Source organism: Neurospora tetraspora (genome assembly GCF_033439725.1).
Source record: "Neurospora tetraspora strain CBS 560.94 chromosome Unknown B0H65scaffold_5, whole genome shotgun sequence".
Taxonomy (NCBI): domain Eukaryota; kingdom Fungi; phylum Ascomycota; class Sordariomycetes; order Sordariales; family Sordariaceae; genus Neurospora; species Neurospora tetraspora.
In genome coordinates this window covers 1362686-1384391 of record NW_026944387.1, presented here as the reverse complement: position 1 = coordinate 1384391, position 21706 = coordinate 1362686, and the positions used below count along the sequence as shown (strand labels likewise).

At 52.4% G+C, this 21706-nt stretch overlaps 6 protein-coding genes across 6 annotated transcripts; 3 read left to right on the top strand and 3 right to left on the bottom strand.

Moving 5' to 3' along the window:
- Positions 1–2207: 2207 nt before the first annotated feature.
- Positions 2208–3349, top strand: B0H65DRAFT_223892 (uncharacterized protein). Its single transcript, XM_062822092.1, has one exon. It carries the CDS (start codon positions 2489–2491, stop codon positions 3203–3205), a length of 717 nt encoding a protein of 238 aa, XP_062680380.1. The 5' UTR covers positions 2208–2488; the 3' UTR covers positions 3206–3349.
- A 145-nt stretch (positions 3350–3494) lies between these two features.
- B0H65DRAFT_429262 (uncharacterized protein) lies at positions 3495–5679 on the bottom strand (the record flags this gene model as incomplete). The annotated part of the gene is made up of 2 exons (XM_062824812.1): positions 3495–5341; positions 5400–5679. 2 exons carry the CDS (start codon positions 5677–5679, stop codon positions 3495–3497), a joined length of 2127 nt encoding a protein of 708 aa, XP_062680379.1.
- Positions 5680–6571: 892 nt separating this feature from the next.
- On the top strand, positions 6572–8468 carry B0H65DRAFT_526580 (uncharacterized protein). Its single transcript, XM_062828858.1, has 2 exons — positions 6572–7203; positions 7316–8468. The coding sequence occupies exons 1-2, from the start codon at positions 6683–6685 to the stop codon at positions 8094–8096; spliced, it is 1302 nt and encodes a 433-aa protein (XP_062680378.1). The 5' UTR covers positions 6572–6682; the 3' UTR covers positions 8097–8468.
- A 1128-nt stretch (positions 8469–9596) lies between these two features.
- On the bottom strand, positions 9597–12609 carry B0H65DRAFT_575936 (uncharacterized protein; the record flags this gene model as incomplete). Its single annotated transcript, XM_062830637.1, has 2 exons — positions 9597–12413; positions 12463–12609. The coding sequence occupies 2 exons, from the start codon at positions 12607–12609 to the stop codon at positions 9753–9755; spliced, it is 2808 nt and encodes a 935-aa protein (XP_062680377.1). The 3' UTR covers positions 9597–9752.
- On the bottom strand, positions 12600–13797 carry B0H65DRAFT_223847 (ubiquitin-conjugating enzyme E2 variant 1). Its single transcript, XM_062822091.1, has 4 exons — positions 13518–13797; positions 13361–13440; positions 13048–13295; positions 12600–12986 (listed from the first exon to the last, which is right to left on the bottom strand). The coding sequence occupies exons 1-4, from the start codon at positions 13591–13593 to the stop codon at positions 12920–12922; spliced, it is 471 nt and encodes a 156-aa protein (XP_062680376.1). The 5' UTR covers positions 13594–13797; the 3' UTR covers positions 12600–12919.
- Positions 13798–13931: 134 nt separating this feature from the next.
- Positions 13932–20018, top strand: B0H65DRAFT_575934 (uncharacterized protein; the record flags this gene model as incomplete). The annotated part of the gene is made up of 7 exons (XM_062830636.1): positions 13932–14484; positions 14541–14607; positions 14668–15048; positions 15104–15192; positions 15245–17743; positions 17792–18005; positions 18058–20018. Exons 1-7 carry the CDS (start codon positions 14407–14409, stop codon positions 20016–20018), a joined length of 5289 nt encoding a protein of 1762 aa, XP_062680375.1. The 5' UTR covers positions 13932–14406.
- Positions 20019–21706: the final 1688 nt, after the last annotated feature.

Here is a 21706-nt window from a genome sequence, read left to right as displayed (position 1 = left end):
ATTATTCTCATGAGCGGGATCTGGGCACTTCACTATTACTCTGCCTGAAGCATGAATGTATCATCTCCAAGAACTGACGCAGATGCTCCTCGGGACTAACTGTGTGAAATTATCAGATACCGATCTATGGTCTGATCCTGTACGAATCGGCTGAACTGGCTGTCTAGTATTTGGTCTGATGTTTCCACTTCACGCACAGCGTCCATGAAAACCATGACCCATTTAGGGCATGCGCTCATCGAACTGTTCGTCACCAGTACGTACACTACCGAAGTTGATCTGGGGTGAGTCAAGGATTCGTCAACCATTTCTCTGAGCACCATAAGATGCCATCAACAAGTGAATGGACAACAGTGAAGATTTTTGGAGGACACTCGGATATAAATTACGTCAAATGACCGACTTCGCCAAGTCAACTTAACCCGAGAAACCCATAAACAGAGGGAACCCGAACCCCAATTTCCTGAGTTTCTACGCTAGCCCTCGTCCAAGGTTGGCTTGGCGCATAGGCAGCTCACTCCGGGCCCAGCTAGTGCACTATTATTACTACTGCAGAATGTACCCCATCTGAGTTAAGGTTGCATCTCGCTTTCTGGCTGACTACCTACCATCCGGACAGCCATTTGACGAGGACACTCGGACTTCATTCCTCAACACACCACAACTATGATCAAAGAACCTTAGTAGCCTCTACTTAGAGCACCTTCCTTATCTTTGTTTAGACGACCTGTTCATCTGGCGCTTAATCCCTTCAGGCTCTTGAACAAAGGCAGCTTGACAAAGACATCATTGCACATCCGATGTTCTGAATACAATGGCTTTGACCACAAAATTGTCGAGTGTACGAGAATAGCTACATATTATCTCTTTGTAATATCATGGGAGTTTTTGAGTGGATGACGAACGTTGATCTTGACTCTCGTGTACAGCAACTGTTCATGGTGGTTGAACAACACACCGATGTTCACTTCACTGTTAGGGAACTCTGTGGGAAATCAACGTATCATCTCTAAGCTATGACGCAGATATTCTTCGGGACTTGCTGTGTAAAGGTATTGGTTACCTCGTCTTGTTTGATCTTGGGAGTCCACTTCACACGTGCACAACGCCCGCGAGAAGCATGATCCATTCAAGGCACCCGTTCGTTGAACTCTACCTCTATTTGGTCTCGAATACCGCAGTCAGGTGAATGAAGGATCTGTAAACCAATTCTCCGAGGATCAATGGACGCGATCAGTGAACGAATGGATAACAGCACAGAAATCCTAGAGGACGTTGAAATATAAATTCCCTTAAATGAACCACATCCCCAAGTCAGTTCTTGGCCAGACAAAAGTCTTTTTAACGGAAGAAACCCAACCAAAATCTAGCACCAACACCACATCGCTTCAGTCAACGAAAATGTGCATAATCCAAAAAGGCCAATACGACTGCTGGCACTACATCACCGTACGCTGTCGGCCCTGCATCCGCGCAAGGAGAAGAATGAGGAGAGCAAGAACAGCGAGCCTAAGAAGAAGAGCGATGTGTCCGGAGAGGCATTGCAGAGAGCTGAACCAAATACTGGACATGCCGGGCATGTGCCCGGTTTGTGTGAGGTACCCTGCTGCTAGGAATTTGTGAGACGGCCAGTCACGACCTACCTACCGTCAGGGTACCACGTAGGCTTGAGGGGGGAAGGAGCGGGCTGGGCGGTGTGAAAGGGGTTACTAGGCTGGTTGGTCATGACGGGAAATATCTGGAAGCTGAGCTCACCTTCCTATCCAAACCAGCAACGAAAGTGGGAAGAACTCGTCGCCAGAATTTACTGCTGGACTGTAGTGCCTTCCATAAGGTAGGTACTTTCCACAATTCTCCATCAAGAAGCCCTTTTTCCCCGTTCCATTCAAATTCGGGCTGTGATCGGCAACGAACCAGTGCGCATGTATGATGGCTCCTGACGGATGGTCCCTGCAACCCCAAAGAAAATTAAATAAGTACCAGAAAATGGAAAATAAAAAGAAAACTACCAAACCCCCATTATTATCACCACCAAGTTGCCAAATGAAGATGAGATCCTCACCGGTTATGTTATTCGCCTTTCAATAGGTAGAGGTAGGTACCTCTGGCCCAATGCGGTTAGCCTGATTTGCACGCTACATAATCGCCTTCCTGCACCGAAAGAACGGGGATTATTGGATGTACACGGGTCACCTTGGGGTTGGACTGTTGAGAACGCCTGCATGACTTAGTGGTTTTTTTATATCCCAAGATAAGTCGGACTCCATAATAGAAATGTGTTAAATAGGCCCCTCCCCTCTCCAACTTACGAGATTCAAGTTTTGTGCTGGTTTCACTCAACTCTCATCAACCCTCTCAAGATACCTACTTCCTTTGATAACTTCAAACCAGAAACACCCCCATTCAAAGCACACCCCATTCATCCGGCGCCCCGCCAACAACAACAACAACAACAACAACAACAACAACAACAACAACAACAACAACAATGACAAGACATATATCACGCCTCAAAGCCAACCTTGAAAAAAAGAGCGACCGCCCATCCCATCCCGGACCCAGTCACCCAGACCATTCAGAAGCACGCCACTCACTACCTACTCACTACCCACACCCAAATCCCTCTACTGAAAACCGAGCCCGGCATCGACTATCGAGTCCAGTCCGAGAGCCAGCCAGTCAGCCCTTGCCCGTCATGGCCACCACCCCAAACTTCGACCACTACCCACTCTCCGCCTCTCACTTACTCAACACCGCTTACTCCTCGCTTCCAGTCCAAGAACAGCGCAGCAAAGCCGCCAGCGTAGGCGACGAAATCAACGGTTTCTTTCTGGCGATTTTGGAGGAGGCGAAGAATGCTACCTCTACCTGGGAAACCAAGATCAACGCGATGGACGCGATGAGGGAGATGATGAAGAGTGTTTTGTTGGCGGATAACGTGATTGGACAAGAAATCAGAAAGTCGAACTATTGTGTGAGTAAAAAAAGGAGTGATGGGTGCACGTGGGATGCAAAGTTGGATGCGGTGTTGGATTGTTGGACGGATGAGGATGAGAACAAGTACTTTGCGGAGGAAGAGAGGAATGGCGGGGTTATGACGGGGAGGTTTAGGGAGTTGAACGGGTTGGCGAAGAGGGCTAAGGTTTTTAAGAGGATGAAGGATATTTTGATGTGTGTGGATAGGGATGTTTATGTTGATTTTTGAGTTTTGGGGAGGGGGATGGATGGATGGGGATGATGAGGACGAGGACGAATAATAAGCTAAGACGAAGAGGAGGACGGATGGAAAGAAGAACGAGGAGTGGAAATGGGCTGGACGAGGTCGTGATGAGGAGCGGGACCTTGGACGCTGGCGTCATGGTAGATACAACAAACACCTGAATACAACGCTTAGATACCCAGTAAAGCATGGGGAAAGTGGTCTCAAGATTGGTAGCCATCAAGCAGCTCAATTGCGTCGAAACAAAGGTCAAAATCTTCGTAACCTCAAAAAACTACCAATACCTTCTCCACCGACTCAACGCCCTAGTAGGAATGACCTCCCCATTCGCATTAACCCCCTGATCCACCACCCCCGTCGTCGCCACAAGCGCCACATACCCAACCTGATCATCCGGCCTCACATCCGCCATCTTGACCCTCATCTTCCTCAGCATCCGCGCTCTCTCGGGCCCACCGATAGCCGACCCGCCCTTGGGCACCGGTACGAACGGATTCTCGCGCGTCAAGCTGGCGCCGTAGTCAAAGATATCCGGCGCCGGCGTGGTCAAGCGCAAGAAGAGGCCGGCGAGCGACAAGATCTGCAAGATGCTTGTGCAGAGAACGAGGATGGTGGCCCAGTGACGGTTGAGTCCGTAGATCTCGCGATGGGTGTACTCGGTGGCGTTGTTGACCATGACTATGGTCGCTCCTTCGTAGTTGTTGGATAGATATGGACCGGAGTAGACGGGCTGGGACATGATGCGGTCGGTGTTTCCGGGGAACTTGGAGTAGTTGGAGTCGGTGGCGGTGAAAGGGTCGAGCGAGGCGTAGTAGTATGTGTTGAACAGGAGGGTGAGGCGCCGGGAGAAGGCTTCGTCTGTGACATTGGTGGGCCAGGGGCTGAGGAAGTTCAGCTTAAAGGGGAACTGGGTGATGCCGCGGAGGTAGTTGTCGATCGTGGACTGATATCTGGGACTTCCGTTGTCGAAAAAGCCGGCGGCAAAGGGGAAGTTTGATAGGAAGTTGTAGACGACTGGGATCTCCAAGGTGAAGGGAGAATGAGCGTCGCCTTTGTCCCATTGGGGTGATTTGGAGCGCCGAATTCGTTGGGCGCCGCAACCGAGGGGCGATGAGCAGAGAATGTCGAGCTCGAGTGGGACGTTTCGGAGGGTGCAGTTATACAACGTGTAGTTAAGGTCTCCCTCGTGGGAACCAAACATGATGTGAAGGTGTCCACCTGACTCTCGCTCTGGGGTTGAGAAGTCCGAAGTCACAAAGAAGCTGGCTCTTTTGTTGTCTGGTGATCTGGGGTCGGTGTAACCGGGGAGCAGTTTGCCGGTTGTGTCGTTCATCTTGTCGACGTAATAGATCGGAGTAGTCCATCTATCCTCAGGTATGTAAGCAAGCGTTTCGTTGACTGAGGCGCCAGTTTGAACTTGTTTGCAGTCGAGATCATTGTAGGTTGCCTCGGCCGTCAAATTATAGGAGGTGGTTGAGTTGAAATTTCCAAGCCCAAGAATCTTGATACCAATCAATGAGGCGTAGTCCATTTCCGTCATGGCAGCTTGATCAACTATTTGCCAGTCGTTATTCGATAGGTCTCTGAGGCGAGGGATCCTGGGTCGCGTCCAAAGGTCTGTCATGGACCGCCTTTGTTCTTCAGCTGCCATGAGACTGGAAGTGAAGAGAGAATTTGCTGCTGTGGATGCCACCTGGAGGCCGCTTGCCGAGGAGAAAGACGACTCCGAGTCTGTTGTGGAGTAGTAGACGAGTGCCTTCGAGTCCGATACTTGTATCGTTTTGAAGATTAGGCGCGACGAGCTTTGGCCGCCAAGGGGGGAGAGAGCCCATGTGAGGAGGATCATGATACCAAGACTGATGTGGGATCGGACGCTGAACAAGCGAAAGAGACTTCCTGCGAAGCTCTGACTTCCAAGAATTTGCTCGAGGGCACCGATGGTGATACCTCGAGATCGGGTGGCACTCCATAGGGCCAGGATTTTGTAAAATCTACTTGCTACAGCCGCGAAAACGATGGGATAGATTGTAGGAGCGAGCTTGGTGGCTTCGACGAGGCTTTCGCCATGTTCATTGTGTTCCGTCGGTTGACCCTCCAGTTGAATAGCGAGAGCAGCAATAACTGTGTAACTTGATGTCAGCAGAGAGACCATCTGCCCCGGAGTCAATGTAAACAATACCAAAGAAGGCCACCGGCGTGAGACTCAAAATAAAATCGCCAATTGTCCCAATCCACCAGATATACCCTTTCGGTGCGATTTTCTGGGGACCCTGAGGCCATTCGGGCGCGACCTCCTCATAGGCCACCGGTGTCGTTGAATTGTCCAATCCCTTCTGAGATACGTCCCCTATCGAAGCTCCTTTATAGCTTGTTGTTTCGGAGACTGGAACAAATTGTAACCTTTCATCATATTCGACTTGGCCCTGCGGCAGATGGTTGAGTTCAAAATAGTTGGCCATGATGTATGCTCATTGTGAACTAAAAGGTGATAGTATGTGTCAACAAGGGATTTCGTCGTGACTCGAAGATTATGTTCCGAGAGAGAGGGACACCGTGAGTAAACAAAGGCTGAATATTCGATACTGGCTGCCTATGCCGCCGACGGATCGCTACTATACATGGTATAGCACACAGGGGGCAAGGACAAGGGCCTCCCCGGAGCTGCACCGGGAACCGGATTAGGCCCCGGAGTTGACTCCTGTGGCACGTCGGAGAAGACATCTGATTGGAAGGGCCATGTTGAGCGTTGAACATGTATCAGAAAAGAGCTGGCGACAATCTTGTGACTTAAGAATAGCATATCGCGTGCTGACGAATGGGCTCGGCCGCTGCGTAACCTGCCGTGTCCAGGCCCAGCTAACCGTCGTGGCGTCTGTCTCAGGATCCGAATAGCGGGAGAGGAGCTGGCTAGCTCGCCTAATCGTAGGGATCGTTCCATTTGTTTCGCATTAAACGAGGGTCAACGGCTGATCTGCTGCTGTCCATTGCTGCCTGCGCCTGGATGGAATACTCCAATCAGTATGCGACCGTCTGTGATTCGGTTCGACACAAGAGGTATTGGCCAGAGACAGAAGGGCAAAAGGTGGTCATGGTCATTGTGTGATGTTCATTTAAAGTTTTATTTGTGCAAAGAGAGACGAGCCAACAAAGTTCACAACTTTATGCAAAGCTCATAATGTGGGGCAGTCAGCTTGCACAAGGCTGTGGAGCTTGTGATTGGCCTAGCCTGGTTTCTTCGGCGCTTCGGTAGCTTAAGTGGGTCCTAGGCCCCAAGCTCCTTCAGGCAATCCGCTTTCTGACGTAGGTACCCCCGTACCTACTCGCACCGCGGCCTGTACGAGTGCACAGCTTGCACACTGGAGCTTCTCTCCAATAACCAAACACCAACAAACCCACGACACCGAACCGACGACAGCAACCGGCAATTGCTCGTGGTCGACATCCGCACACACATACACAGCCATGACCATGACGGCAGCAACAACACAAAGGGCCCTTGCGCCCCTCGCGCGACACCAGCAAAGACTCCTCACATCGACCACGTCGTCCTCCACCTCGGCGCGATCCCTCTCTGCGCTCTCGTCCACCCGTCGTCCCCGAGCTCTGCTCCCCGCTTCCACAACATCACCAAGCTCAGCAGCAAGCTTCCACACCACCCCTAACAATGCCATCCCCTCGGGCGGCTTCGGCGGCGCCGGCGGCATCCCCACCTACTTCCAGAAGCCCTCGCTACCGGCCAACACCATCATCCGCTTCGTGCCGCAGCAGACAGCCTGGATCGTCGAACGCATGGGCAAATTCAATAGGATCCTGCAGCCCGGTCTGGCCATCCTGATCCCCTTCATCGACCGCATCGCCTACGTCAAGTCGCTCAAGGAAGTTGCTCATGAGATCCCCAGCCAGAGCGCCATCACGGCCGACAACGTCACGCTTGAGCTTGATGGTGTTTTGTACACGAGGGTGTTTGATGCTTATAAGGCGAGGTACGTTTTTCTTTCTTTCCATTCTTTCTTTCTCTTCCTCCTTCCCCTCTTTCCTTTTCCCCTTTCCCCCTCTCCCCATGTCCCAACCAAAACTAACCTTCTTTCCCAACAGCTACGGCGTCGAAGACGCCGAATACGCCATCTCCCAACTCGCGCAAACAACCATGCGCTCCGAGATCGGCCGACTCACCCTCGACCACGTCCTGAAAGAGCGCACAGCCCTCAACACCAACATCACAGCCGCCATCAACGAAGCCGCCCAAGCCTGGGGCGTGACCTGTCTACGTTACGAGATCCGGGACATCCACGCGCCCAAGCCCGTGGTGGAAGCCATGCACCGACAGGTCACCGCCGAACGCTCCAAGCGGGCCGAGATCTTGGAGTCTGAGGGACAGCGCCAGAGCGCCATCAACATCGCCGAGGGTAAAAAGCAGAGCGTTATCTTGGCCTCGGAAGCGATGAAGGCCGAGCAGATTAACCGCGCCAGCGGTGAGGCGGAGGCAATTAGACTCAAGGCGGTGGCTACCGCGGGAGGCATTGAAGCGGTGGCGAGGGCGATTGCGGAGGGTGAGGGAGCGGCGCAGAATGCGATTAGTTTGCGCGTGGCGGAGAAGTATGTGGATGCGTTCGGCAAGCTGGCGAAGGAGGGCACGGCGGTGGTGGTGCCGGGGAATGTGGGCGATATTGGGGGGATGATTGCTACTGCTTTGAGCGTGTATGGGAAGGTGGGTGATACGCAGGCCAAGGCGATGGCGAAGCAGTTGCTGGAGAAGCAGCAGGGCGAGCAACACGAGGCAGAGAAGCAGAAGGCTTTGCCCGCAGGTGTCGCCAAGCAGGAGTCGCCGGTGGATGATATTGTGAAGGGGTTCGATCAGGCTACTGAGCAGCGCTAGACGGGCTGCGAGAATGAGAACGAGAAGATAAAGAAGGATGTCCAGAAGAAGGAAGAGGAAATTCAGTGGCCAAAGCATGAGCCGGATATTTATTGGTTGGGCTGATATGAGTCGAATCGAGTTGAGAGGCAGAGGCAAAAAAGAATGGAAGCGAAGAGAGAGTTTCTATTCGGTTGAAGCCTGGTTGTAGTTTTGTTATTACTCACCCCTCCTCTTCCCTTTCCCGTGTGCTGGTTAAAAAAGAGGTTGGAAGAAGAAGAAGAAGAAGAAGAAGAACACAAAACATAACATTTGTACGTATTAGAAGAAGAGGGCGCAATATGAACCATAGCATGCATGGCGTTTAGTAATGGACGAATATGTTGATCACATCACACTGCGGCCTGGCCTACCTACCTACCTACCTATTTACCTACCTTACCTAGAAGGCTGGCTGCTGTGAACATATCTCCAGGTACAGAAAGGGCAGTTAGTCTAATAGTTTGGTTACCTTAGTTACCCTAGGTACGTACCTAAGTGGAAGCGAATTTGATTTTGATGAAGCTCCCTAGAGGTACGTACTTAGGTACCCAGGTAACATTCTCCGAGACAGCGAGAGAAATCGACGACGGCCTGGTGGGCTAAATCAAGTATTTCGACGGACGGTCTCCAACCTTTTCCGGCAAGGCCCTCTTCCCTCTCTGCCTGAGTCCATGACAGGAGCAAACTTCATAAAAACGCTTAGACTAAACCGCTGTCATACGAAGCATGTGAAAGAAACGCCCCACCAACCGCCATCAGGCTCAGTGCAGTCGATTAGAGGTACCTTAGGATTGGCGCAGGATTGTACCTAGTCTTCATTCATCTTCCAAATGCACAAGAATGATAGTAGTAGTAGAAGAAGAAGAAGAAGAAGACGAGAAAGAGTTGTTTGTCTACGTACTTTAGGTTTGTAGTTGAAGTCCGCGAGACAATGGGAACCTTTCTGTAGCATGCTCTGTCTGTGTATGTAGAAGAAGCTGACGGACGGACGGGCTACTGTTTGGAAAAGGGTTTTAGGGGATGGAGACCGTCGCTGGAAATTATCCTATCCGCTCAAGACCCGTCGGATTATCGGACGGTTGTTCTCCTTCTCCTTTTCTGCTTTCACAAAATAAGATTCCTTGCTCCGATCCCCCCATCTCTGCTTCTTTTCCTCCGGCTGTTTTTTCCACAACTCAAAATCCTTCCTCTCCGCCTGTCCGAGTTCCATCACCTCCCCGCCCCAAAGCACCAACTCCTCCTCTTCCTCTGTCCCTTCTGCTGCCATACTCATCATCCCCAACAGCTTCTTCACCTTGTTCGGAATTTTCACTAGCGAACTGAGCTTACCCGACCGATCATCCCTCCGATCCTTGACCACCATATTATACTTGAAGCTCGAACACATGACCAGTTGGTCCAGTATGGCCTGTGCCAGAGCCTTGACCACCATCTCCTGCGACTCCGGCGTTGGATCTGGCAAGTACTCGGCGGGTGTCCAGATGAATTCTTTGTCCTGCTGCCCGGGTTTCTTGAAGACATGTCTGACGTTAAACGGATTGTCTATCTCCACCCATCTGCAAAGAGCCCGTTCCCACAGGTCCATGGTGTATCTTCCGCGGCGCTGGCGGTAGACAGCATCGTTAATCATCTTGTCTACCCAGTTCCTTCTTGTAGGTATATGCTTTCGGCCAACCATTTCATGTCGCGTTCGTGCGCGATGTAGCGATCTTTGTATAGGTTGCCGTTCCAGAATACGTCCGTTTTGTCCAGTTTGAGGCCTAGGGCTTGGGCAGCTGAGGCTGTGGTTTTGTTGGTGAGTTTGGTGGGAAGCTTGATGAGACGCTTGGTGAAGGGGGTGGTGAAGGGGGTGGTGATGCTGGTAGCAAGCGGGTCGAGAGGGTCATGGGGGTTGGGGGCGCGTATAAGCAACCTTTTGCGGTGGCTGTTATGGTATTGGTAGAGGGAGCAGATGAGGAGGGACTGAATGCGGGTTTGGGCGAAGAGGGTGGCGGCTTCGGACGGGGAGAATTGGTTCTTTTTGCTCCTGCTGGGTTTCTTGGGGGTTGCCGCTGGGGGGGTTGTTGGGGCGGTGGGCGAAGCTGTTGACGTCGGGGTGGTAGTAGTAGGAGCAGCAGTAGCAGCAGCCGTAATAGGAGCAGCAACAGGCTGATTTTGGGAGTTGTGTTCCGCAGAAGGGTTTTCGGAGACTATCGCCGTGACCTTTTTTGGCCTTCCTCTCTTCTTGGGGAGCTTAGAATCCGCCGCCGGCGTTCCTGTTATCTCCTTCTTGGGCCTTCCCCTCTTCTTTTCAGGTCGCTTGGCAATTGCCTCTGCCAGGGCTTCTGTTGCATCCTTCCACGGTATTTCCCTCATCTTGGGCCCCGCTGGAGACTCGGGCTCATTCCAATCCTTGGGGATTGATATGTCTTCCCAGTTGAGGTTCCCAGAAAAAGCTGCTACCATAAACAGTTCCATCTCCCTCTTCGGGCAAATTGTATGCTGTCTGCTCGAGGTGGAGAAGTACATACGATCACTGGGTCGCTTCCGGATCTGATTTCGTCCAGTTGGATGTATGGCCGTTGGTGGGAAAGTGTCGCGCGCAACGCCGCCGTCGTGTGAAGCGCGGGTGGTTTGAGCTGGGGTTCTTGGAGCCGCCTCTTCCTTGTTGCTGTTATTGTTTTCTTCCGGAGGGGCTACCGCTTTCCGAGGCCTACCGCACTTCTTTGGAGCTTCTTCCTCGGTAGGGGTTACCACCTTTCGTGGCCTACCTCGCTTCTTTGGCGCTGTGGTTTCTGGCTCGGCGGAGGGTTCTGTCGCCGGGGTCTCGGATTCCACCTTCCTTGGCCTTCCTCTCTTCTTGGGCGCTGGAGAAGCTGGTGTTGGCTCTTCCTGAAGTTGTACCTCCACTGGTTCCGGCTCTGATTCCTTTTCCTGAAGAGATGCTGGTGTTTCTTCCGGGCTTGCTTCGGGTTCCTTTGCCGGTTCTGCGAGTAGTGCTGGAGACTCGGTGTTCTTCACATTCCCTACTGTCTGGACGTTGGTCTTCTTGGGTTGGCGGGTCGCTTTCAATGCCTGCGAACCCCTTGGACGTCGCTCCTCAGGCGCGTTGTCTTCGTTCTTCACTTTCCCAGATTCCTGTTCAACCGCTGCGGCCGTGGCAGCAGCCGGCTCTTCAGACTTCGCCTCTTCCAGTGGCCGCGCTTCCTGCTCCATCTGCAGTCTTTTCCTCTCAGCCCTTTCCCTCTTCTTCCTCTCCTGAGTCCTAGCCCACCACTTCCGTATCGCCTCCCTCCTCTTTGCTATCCTCCTCAACCGCCTCGCCTCCCTCCTCTCCGCCTTTACCGCCCTCCTCCCCTCCCTCTTCCTCTGAACTTTTTCCTTCTTTTTCCTCCTCTTCTTCTCCTTCTCCGCCAGCGCCCTCTCCTCTAGCACCAACTTCCACAACGCCTTGCCCCTGGCAATCATCTCGTCCCACTCCCGCTTCTGATTAAGCTCGATGTCTGCCATAGCCAGCTTGACAGCGTGCGCATACGACCCATAGCTCGCCCGCGCCCGCTTGGCCGACTGCTTGCTCTGCGTCCATCGCTGCCGGCCCGCACCGTCTGTAGTATAGTACCCTGGCTCTTCCCACGGCTGCGGCTCGCCCTGCAGCATCTCCTCCACCATGTCGTCCCACGCATCCTCCTGCTCCGCGTCAGCCAGCTCTTCGCTGACGAGCTCGTGGTACTTTTCGGCCCGTCGCTGGCGTCGCTGGAATTTTTGTCGGAGCACGCGACCGAGGTATTCGGATTGCGGCTTGCGCAGGCGCAGGAACGGGTGGCCGCCGAGTTCGTCGAGGGTAGGTAACTTGCGCACGCCGCCGGATAGCTTCTCCAGCGGGAGCGGACGCACGGTCGGGACAAAGGTCGGCGGGCCCTTGCCGTCCGGGCTCGGGATCTTGGTCAGCAGAGGGACGGCGTCGGGGTTCGGCGCAAATTTCTTGAATTTCTCTGCCTCCTGGCGCTTCTTTTCGCGTATGGCGAGAACGCGCTCATTGTTTTCGCGCAGAAATCGGAGGACGTCGGCGTGGGCGGGGGAGGACTCGTCGCGCGCGAGGGTGAGCAGCTCCAGGAAGCGGTAGCCTTTGTTGAGGGCCGAATTGACCAGGCGCAAGCTGGTCTCGGAGCTGTTGCGGCGGAAGCCATTGCGGATGAGGGCGCGAATGGGGTTTTGCTTTTCGTCTAGAGCGGTAGCGACATGATGGGGGAGAGGGACACGGTAGCCGGCGCGGAGAAGAGCTCTGAAGAGAGCTTTGCCTGTTTGGTGGACGAGCTTCTGTCAGAACCAGTTGAAGCAATAATGTGCTAGAAAATGTAGGCCTTACAGGCAAAGCGATGCCGCGAATCGCAGCCGGGCTTAATGAAAGCAGGCATTCATCTGTCGAGCCGTAGGGTTCAGGGCCCTTGTATGGTTGTAGTGTTGAAGTTTTGATCTTCGGGTTGAAGTTTAGAGGTATACGAAGTGGAGACATGGGACCAGTGACATAATTGTTTTATCTGATCTTTAACACAAACGCGCTGTCACGTGCGTCCATTAATACCGGTCGGTGACATAACAAACATCAATTCGCAGATTGTTTTTAACCTTGGAACGCTCTCGATGAGTGATTCACGCAGTTGTCGGGACGAGTCACCTTTGTGGTAAATACGCCATAACTTTGGTTTGCATACGAACTGTCCAATGCTTCCCTAGCTCCCATAACAAAACCCCAAACACCAGAACATGATATGAATGTATTAAGAGACTGTTGCTTCTATCGATAATGACCGTGCGGTAGATGTTTACTTGTACATGGGGTACTTGGAGCCCTCGGGAGGCTGCGGGAGCTTCTTGTGCTCTTCCATATACCTGCAATGCCGCATTGTTAGCGCCTTTCTGGTTTCCTTTGTGCATATGTATATAACCGCACTTTCTAATGGCAATGAGGGCAGCCTCGAGGCTCAAGGGGTCCTCTTTCGGGCGGGGGTTTCTCGAAAGCTCGGCCGAGATGCGAGTCCAGTCGCGCAGGATGGCGACGTAGTTGGGATCGACGCGGCCGTCGGTTTGGCTGACACCGGGAAGGTTGATCTGGCTAACAAAGTGGATAACGGGAGGCTCTTTGGGGTAGTTGGGGCCGCACTCCATCTTGAGTTCGTAGATGCGGTTCTCGTGGTTGCCCTATGCGAAACCAAGGTTAGTCGAACGACGGCGACGACGACGACAATGACGGGGAGTAATCGTACGTGAGGGGGACCCCAGATGGTACCGGTCCAGTGGGTCATGAGAATATCCTCGGGGTCTTCGAGACCGTAGGAGCAGGCACCTGTACATCGGATGAAGCAATCATCAGCATCATCAGCAATCATAGCGCATCGCAGACGAAGGAAGTGGAAAACGCACCTGCGCCCATTCCCTTCTCGCCCTTCTCGAGCTCGGCGAGGAGCTTAAAGTTGCGGGGCACCTGAGCAACCGCCATTGTTTCTTACGCGTCTGTCTGGCGATGGTTGAAAAGAGAAAGATGTGTAGGTAACTGAGGGAGAATGGAAGTGGGTTTGGTGACAAGCTCAAAGAACACAATGAAAGTGGAAGGCCAGGCAGAGTGATGCAAGGCGTGGATTCCAGGCGCGGCCGTGGGGCCTGTCAATGTGCTGCATCTGTCGCTGTCAGGCCCCAGCAGGACGGCATGTGCGGGGACCAAACGCTACATGGTGGGGTGTATAGTCGGGCGGTGAGCCATTCTGCCAGGTGTGTCTTAATTACAATTACCTAATGGCAGGAGCTTCCCCCGAGCTCCCTGGTCCGTGCCTTCCGTCTTTCAGCGGGCCGTGGACAGTGAACACGGAGCTTCAGTGACGGCGACCACTGAAGCCGTCCCGTCCCGGCGTATCAACGGCGCATCCCGTCCTGTCTTTATTTCAACAACACTTTAACGTCTTCATAATCGTTCAACATCCGGATGTCCAATATCTAACAAATCACTTGGCCGTTGTTTATTTCGAATTTAATGACCCCCCTTCTTTCTACTAAAGCTTCATCTTCAAAACCATCAAGGTCACAAGGTCCAATTGCTAGGGCGTTTGCTGGTCACCACTCACCACTATCATCACCAACGATTGGAATCAACATCATCGGATCACATTCAGCTTCCATCGACCTTTGACCATCCTACGACGACGCGCCTTCATTTCGACATCAACGACACTTTACGCCCCTGACATCTTCCGTTCACTGATCCAGTATCTCAGGACTCTGATGCTGGCAACCCGACTTTAGGTTTCGGAATGCCATCATGACCGCCCAATTAGTGGCATCCGAGCTTGCCAACCTCATCCAGGAAAGCAAGCGCAAAAACAATGACTTGCGCCAGGTCAGTATCTCTGCTCCTCCCCTTCATAAAGAGCATTTGTTAACCAAGATGGACAGGCCGCTGAAAAGTCTCTGGAGGAGCTCAAGAGTCTAAAAGTGACATCTGAAGCCCAAATATCTGCTGGTGTGTGCTTGTTGTTCTTGTTTCCCTCCTCTCACTGGGCTCCAACTTACACTCCCTTAGAACTCTCCCAACAGTCAAACTTTGTCAACCCATTTATCATCGCCTGCGGCACAAAAAATGTCAAATTCACCGGCATTGCTATCGTTTGTCTTCAGCGGCTCATTGCATCACGCGCTCTGCCCAGGTTCAAGCTGAGCCAAGTTCTCGAAGCACTGCAACAGGCCACGTCAGCTGGACTAGATGTTCAACTAAAAATCCTCCAAGCTCTTCCCTCTTTACTCTCCAACTACGCCGCTGAGGTTAAAGGCGAGCTTCTGGTTACCGCCCTCAACATATGCTTCATCTTGCAGTCTAGTAAAAATGCTATTGTCAACAATGCTTCGGCGGCAACCCTCCAGCAGCTTGTGGTATCCGTCTTTGACAAAGTGGTAGCTGAAGATGGTGAGTGGCTCATCCTACGTTAACAAAAAATCATGATTCTAACCGCTATACGCAGGCGCTGGGGGCCATGTTGAACATGTTGGGGAGGCTCCCACCCAAGACGGGCCAGTACCAGTCCAGGCTGCGGCCATGGATGCATACAGGGTATTTACTTGACCCCTTTTCCTGCACGGGCCATCACGTACTGATCAAATAGGTCTTCAACGATATCTGCCTTCTGACAGAGAATCAACGCCCCGAGTACCTCCGGTTTTCTGGCATGCCTCAGACGTTCGGTCTGGAACTCATAGAATCAGTCTTGACCAACCATGCTGCCATCTTCACCACTCACCCAGAGCAGGCCGACATCTTGCGCACTCGGGTTATGCCCTTCATCATTAGTGCGCTTCGCGGTAAACCGAACTTTGCAACCAGTGTCCGTCTCGTCCGAATTCTCTTCACTTTACTCCGACGTCATCTCACTGTTCTCCCTTCGGAGAGTGGAGATGCCCTTGACATCCTTACCCAACTGTTGGACCAGGACACTGCACTGTGGAAGCGGTCTCTCTGCATGGAAGTTTTCAGAGGCATCTTCGCCGACCATGCCCTGCTCCGCCGTATTTTCATGCTTTACGATGCCAAAGAGGGCGAGAAGAACATTCTCAAAAACCTGACGGCCACGTTTGTGCGCGTCAGCACCGAGAAGCCGACAGTGATAGGTCTCGGCCTTCAATCCACATTACCAGTTGCCAACCCATATGCGAACGCTGTGGCTTCTACAGACCAAGCCATGCTGGAGGCCAGTGGTGTCACAGGCATTATATCCGGTTCAGTCAGCTCAGATGGCCATAACACGGGCATCAGCACTCACTGGAGCACCATGCGCTCTCCCTGCATAGACCAGCTTGATAAGACGGACCCCCCAAGCATTCCAGAGTCATATCTGTATAGCCTAACCTTGGCCTGCATCACTTCCTTGTCAGAAGGTCTGGCAAAGTTCATCCTTCCTCTTACCGTGCCTAGTGAGGGGCGGAGGAAGAAGAGTGCAAAGCCAGAGGGCGGGCGAGACTCGCCTGCTCTAACCGCCGATGAAAGACCCAGTACGCCCAGCGAAGGCTCCAAAATCCGGGAAAGGTCAACCTCGTTCAAGAGGAACCCACTTCCAGTTAATCCGCTAACCCTGGAGACTCACCCTTTGTACCCAGAGATCAAGGTCTGCGCCGCTTTCATCGATGAATGTTGGCCGGCAATTCTTGCCACATGTTCTACCTTCCTATACTCTGCACTCGACTCGGAGTATTATCATGGCCTGGTTAGGGCCTTTCAAAAGTTTGCTCATGTGGCCGGATTGCTTCAGCTCACCACTCCGCGTGATGCCTTTCTTACCACGCTTGGTAAAGCAGCAGTGCCACCAAATGTCTTCACAGCTTGCCTCAATTCCACGTCGTCCAGGAGGGACACTCCAGCATCGGCAACGTCGGAGACGGGCAGCGGTTTGTTTAGCAACGCCCGCGGTTTGCTTACTACCGAGAGCGCCTCGGCCCAGGCAGCAGAAAAGCAAAGGCAGCATTCAATGGACATAACTCCCGCTACACTCAACACCCGGAACTTGCTGTGTCTTCGGGCTCTTCTGAACCTTGGCATTGCTCTGGGCCCTACTTTGTCTTCTACTTGGAGGATTCTCCTAGAGACCTTGCAACAAGCAGACTTTGTCTTGTTTACCTCGGGCAAAGCTGCAGGAAGAACACCGCTGGCGGCTAAGGGGCCAGATCAACAAGCCGAGCAGGAAGCCAGCGTACTTCTGTCGAATTTCAACACCGAAATTCGAGCAGTAGAGACTGCTGCTTCCCGGCTTTTTGAGAGCACGGTTGACTTTCCCAATCCTGCTTTCGTGGAAATTGTAGAGGCAGTGTGTGCTCTTCTCGTCAAGCATGTCGAGGCTCCCCCTGAGTCCACGGGGCAAGCGCAACCATCACCTCCCCCGGGCCCCCTTCGTACCCCGACTTTTACACACAAAAGGGTTCTCAGTATCACAACTTCTCCGGGTGCAGGTGCCAATCAGGAAGATCAGTTCGCTCTTGCCAAGCTGGGAGATCTCGCTTCCATCAACATGGAGCGATTGCTCTCGTATGCTCCGGAAGCATCCGGGTGGACGCCGTTGATAACTGAGTTGATCAACACACTTAGTTCATCCACTAATACTTCTCCAGTCAGAGCGCGCGCCGCTGAAACGCTTGTGCGTATTCTTCTGGAGGCTGCCGGATCTGTTGCAACTCAGCAAGAAGACATCCGTGGTCCCATTCAGATTCGTATTCTCGAAGCATTCCACAACTCGCTATCATCCCTTCAAACAGAAGGTCGGGAGGTGTCCCTTATTAGCAACCACGCTACCGACATGGATATTCACCGTATCGTACTCGAAGGCCTCAAAGGCTTGCTAGAGAACTGCGGCGAGAGTCTTGTTCAAGGATGGGACACCATATTCGCCATTATCGATACGATTTTCGTTAAAGAGGATCTTCCATCGGATGCTCCATCCACCACAACACCCCGACTCATGACGCGCTCTGTCAAACTAATCAGGCCCTCCTTTGCTTCTTTGCAGCTAATATGCTCCGACTTCTTACCCTCGCTACCCAACCTTTGCTTTCTCAATCTCGTTGACACCCTCTACAAGTTTTGTACTCAGGATGATGACCTGAATGTCGCATTAACTGTAAGTTACCTCCCCCACCCAAGATGTGACACAGCTAACATCAGTCAGACCGTCACTTTTTTCTGGGCCATCTCGGACTTTCTTTCTAGCAAAAGCAAGACTATGTCTCTCACGCAGGACATGGTCAATGATTCGGGTGATGACGCGCTTCTCAAGCTGGCTGCTGATCCCTCGCATCACGATTCTGGTGGGGCGCTGTGGATGCTCCTTCTCCTGAGACTCACTTCAGTTGCCACAGATCAGAGACTAGAGCTGAGAAACAGTACGTTTTATGAGGTTCCTGCTGTTATGAGACTTGCTAACAGTCTTCCCAGGTGCCGTCCAAACTCTGCTCCGGATCATCTCCGCCTATGGAGATAGCCTGCGTCCCGAGGCCTGGTTGATCTGCATCAGATCCGTGATTCTAAGGCTTCTCGCGTCGATAGAGGACGAGCTTCGGGCAGTTCATACGTCTCCAGCTAAAGCGAACGACAAAGAGGGCTGGACAGACACTGCCAACGTTGTCATCCGGGGCGTTTCTGGACTGTTCGCTTCATACCTCCAAGTACTTCTGGGTCATGAGGACTTCGCTACTACCTGGCAGCAGCTTCTCGGACACTTTGCCAGAATGTTGGACGTCCAGATCCTCGATATCAATGCCTCCGTCTACAGCGCTGTTCGGGAAATTTTAAGGAGCTGTGCTGAACACGTTCAGCCAAGACTCGGCAAGGTCAGCTTGGACTTGACATGGGATCTCTGGTCCAGAGGAATCCCAGTTCCTGAAGATGGAAAGGACGACAAGTCATCGGACAACCAGAAGTGTCTTTTGGTTTGGGTTGAAGCACTGCTGGAACTCTACGGACTCATCAAAGACGATTTTGGCGTGGAAAGGATCCGACGGATGCTTACCCTGCTTAGGGACGCCATGCAACACGCCACTCCCGGAGCATACGCCAGCGACACCGAATATGTCACTCCTTTGCAAGGTCGGATTCTCCAGGTTTTCTGCACAGTGCAGACAGACGTACCGGGTGTCCCATCTGCTATGATCACCCAAATAGCCGAGTTTGTCTCGCTAGCTTTTGCTCAGGATAACCCGGACAAGGCGGCATCAGAAAAACGCACATTCGTTGCCATGTCAAAGGAGAGCATGTCCATCTTGCAATCCCTCGTCATAAAGCACGCAGCTGAGACCGACATATATGAAACTGGAGCGTTCGCCACGGCGCTCGCAGCTCTAGCCAAGCCCATCATCCTCAAGTACAAGTTCAGGATCGTTACCAAGTCATCGCAGCCATGGAGAGAAGCGACCAAGACAGTCCTAGCAGTGCTCGAAGCAACGCTCCCCCACATCCGAGCGATAGATAAGGCTCGATCGACCGTCCAGGAGATATGGCAGATCATCGTATCCATCGCCAACGGGATCATCAGCGCTGACTGCACCATCGCGCCCACCGGCACGGACATCATGGACGACCAGAAGTTCGACATTTCCTCATTCCACAAGCTGAGAGAGCTCATCATCCCAGCTCTCGGCGCTGAGGTGATCCTTGATAAGACCAGGAAAGCCTACGCCGAGGGTCTCTTCCGGACATCCATCATCCACGCTCTCGCGCCCGCCGAAGCTCTAATCATCTACGGCTCTGAGGACCACGACCGTGACAACACCAACGCCAACGGAAACGGAAACGGCAACGGAAACGACACAGTAGTAGACCTCGACCTCCTCTACAAGCAACGACGCGGCCGCACCATCGACCCCCCGCCAACCCAGCGCAGCGCCATGGCAGAAGTTTGTCTCGACGAACTTTTCGCTCTGGTCGCCATCCACGAGGAAGAAGACGAATCTCCCTCCACTCCCTCCAAACCGTCTTCTTCCTCCCCTGACCATAATACCAATACCACAACAACCTCTCCTCCCGAAAGGTCAAACGAATCAACTCACCCCCTCCACGTCCACCTCGCCCTAACCGCCGCGCCCTATCTGATCCTCCGCTGCGCCCTCTCCATCCGTTCCTACGTCGCCGACCAGCCTCTTCGCGGGAGAATGCCGCAACCTTTATCTCAGCGGAAAGAACTCTACCGGATTTTGAGAGGATTAGTGGACTTGAGATCGGAGCCGGACGCGATTCCGGATACGCCGAATGTGGATAGCGAGACCAAGAAACATTTGTTGAGGTTGTACCCGTTGCTGGTGAGCATGGTTAAGGTGGCGGGGACGAGTGGGGATGATAGGGTTTTGGCGATGGTGGGGGAAGCGTTGGAGGTGGTTGGTGGGGAGTTGGGGTGTAAGTAGTGGAAGCAGTGGAAGTTGAGGGGGGGGTTGTGAGGTTGTGAGGTTGTGAGGTTGTAAGTTGTGTGGTGTAGGGGGGAAGGGGAAGGGGTAAATGGAAGGTGCAATAGAGGGAGAGAGAAGATGGGGAGGAGATGGGTGAGGGAAAAGGGGTTGGATGGATGGATGGGGACAGTTACGGATTCGAGGGATGGAGTGCTAATGGACGTTGAATGGGATTTTCCAGCCCATCACAACGAAAAGGTGTTGGTAATGAGTAGAGACGTTGTAGATGGTTTTACGTGCAAGTAGTAGAGCGAGATGGTTTAATCAAGTTACGTTAGTCTTTTTAAGTCCCTCTCCCACAAACTTCAGCATGAGTTCGACTCACGGTGTTCGAAGCAGACATGGAGGTCTTTTGCATTATCTACCTAATCTATCTATCTATCTATCTATCTATCTATCTATCAGCCTTCCTTTGCTCGATGATGGTGATGATGATCATGATCATATCATGGTGACGGCCTAGGGGTAGTTAGTGACAGACAGAGACAGACCCAAGGTATTAAGCCACAAGACTGACTGGACTTGGACTTGGACTTGGGATCTCTCTTTCTCCTGTTGATTAGGTATGTACTCGGACGTACGTTAGCATGGACGATTAGTGGCAATAACTGAAACAAGACAACGATGCGAAGATCTTGCAAAGTATGATCACTTGCTTGGAAACGACCAGCTCAGATCAGATATCCGTTACTGTTAGACCCGGACCCGTGCAACGAACATGAATAATGGAAGCCTTTCATGTTCTAATTCTTTCGATGACATGCACTGCTTACACGGGTACCCGTTCATGTGCAAGTTGTTGGTCCACGATGGCCTCCCTTCAGGCGAACTTCACTTCACTTCACTTCATTTCACTTTCACCTTGACTTCACTTCTTCCACGATACAGTAGGTATCTATCTATTTGATTCGCTAGCTACCTAGTGATGACTGCTGATAGTCATTCGCGATCATTCACAACTATGATCATCCCTCCGCTTGCTCAAATCGAGCTTTACTTCGCGTTTCTTCCTTGTGATACTTTCATCTCCCTCCTCTTTATCATCTTACATAACCCATCATTCAGGCAAAGAGAATTTCTTCGCTTCGCTACAAGAGGATCTCAGACGGAACACCAATCCAGCGCTCCATCCTTCCCAAATCCCCTTAAACATTCCCCCATATTCCATATCAGTATCAAAAGGCTATCCAATACCCTCGATTTCTTCCGACCCCCGGTTATGTCCGCAACTGAGGTATGGTCCTTGCCACATCTGCCCAACTTGGTGCGGTAGGCAATGAAGGGATCTTTCTCCCAGTGGCTGTACGACTGTAACCACTTCCTACGGAAGGTGCAGTACTCGTGGAAGGAGCGAAACTGGCAACACTAGAATCGTCTCGTATGTCGGGTTCTTCGTTGTTGTCTTCCCGAGAAGCAACGCTTTCCGCTCGTTTGATCTCCTCTTCATAACCCAACCCAAGACCGACACTCTCGATTTGAATAGCAGTTGCAGAATCGCTATCGACAAGTTCGGGTACCATCTCGTCAGACTCCTTGGCTATTCGGTCGGAAGACAGACTGTTGACATTGGGAGTGTTTTCGACGGTCGTTGGCATGCTGAGGTCGGAATAGCGCGATTTGCCAAAGCTAAGGGTTGAACTCGTCAT

Coding starts and splice junctions, on each gene's coding strand:
- B0H65DRAFT_526580 (XM_062828858.1), top strand. CDS start 6,683: ATGACCATGACGGCAGCAACAACACAAAGGGCCCTTGCGCCCCTCGCG. Junction 7,204..7,315: donor TTTGATGCTTATAAGGCGAG/GTACGTTTTTCT, acceptor CTTTCCCAACAG/CTACGGCGTCGAAGACGCCG.
- B0H65DRAFT_223847 (XM_062822091.1), bottom strand. CDS start 13,593: ATGGCGGTTGCTCAGGTGCCCCGCAACTTTAAGCTCCTCGCCGAGCTC. Junction 13,296..13,360: donor CCATCTGGGGTCCCCCTCAC/GTACGATTACTC, acceptor GGTTTCGCATAG/GGCAACCACGAGAACCGCAT. Junction 12,987..13,047: donor GCCCTCATTGCCATTAGAAA/GTGCGGTTATAT, acceptor GCGGCATTGCAG/GTATATGGAAGAGCACAAGA.
- B0H65DRAFT_223892 (XM_062822092.1), top strand. CDS start 2,489: ATGACAAGACATATATCACGCCTCAAAGCCAACCTTGAAAAAAAGAGC.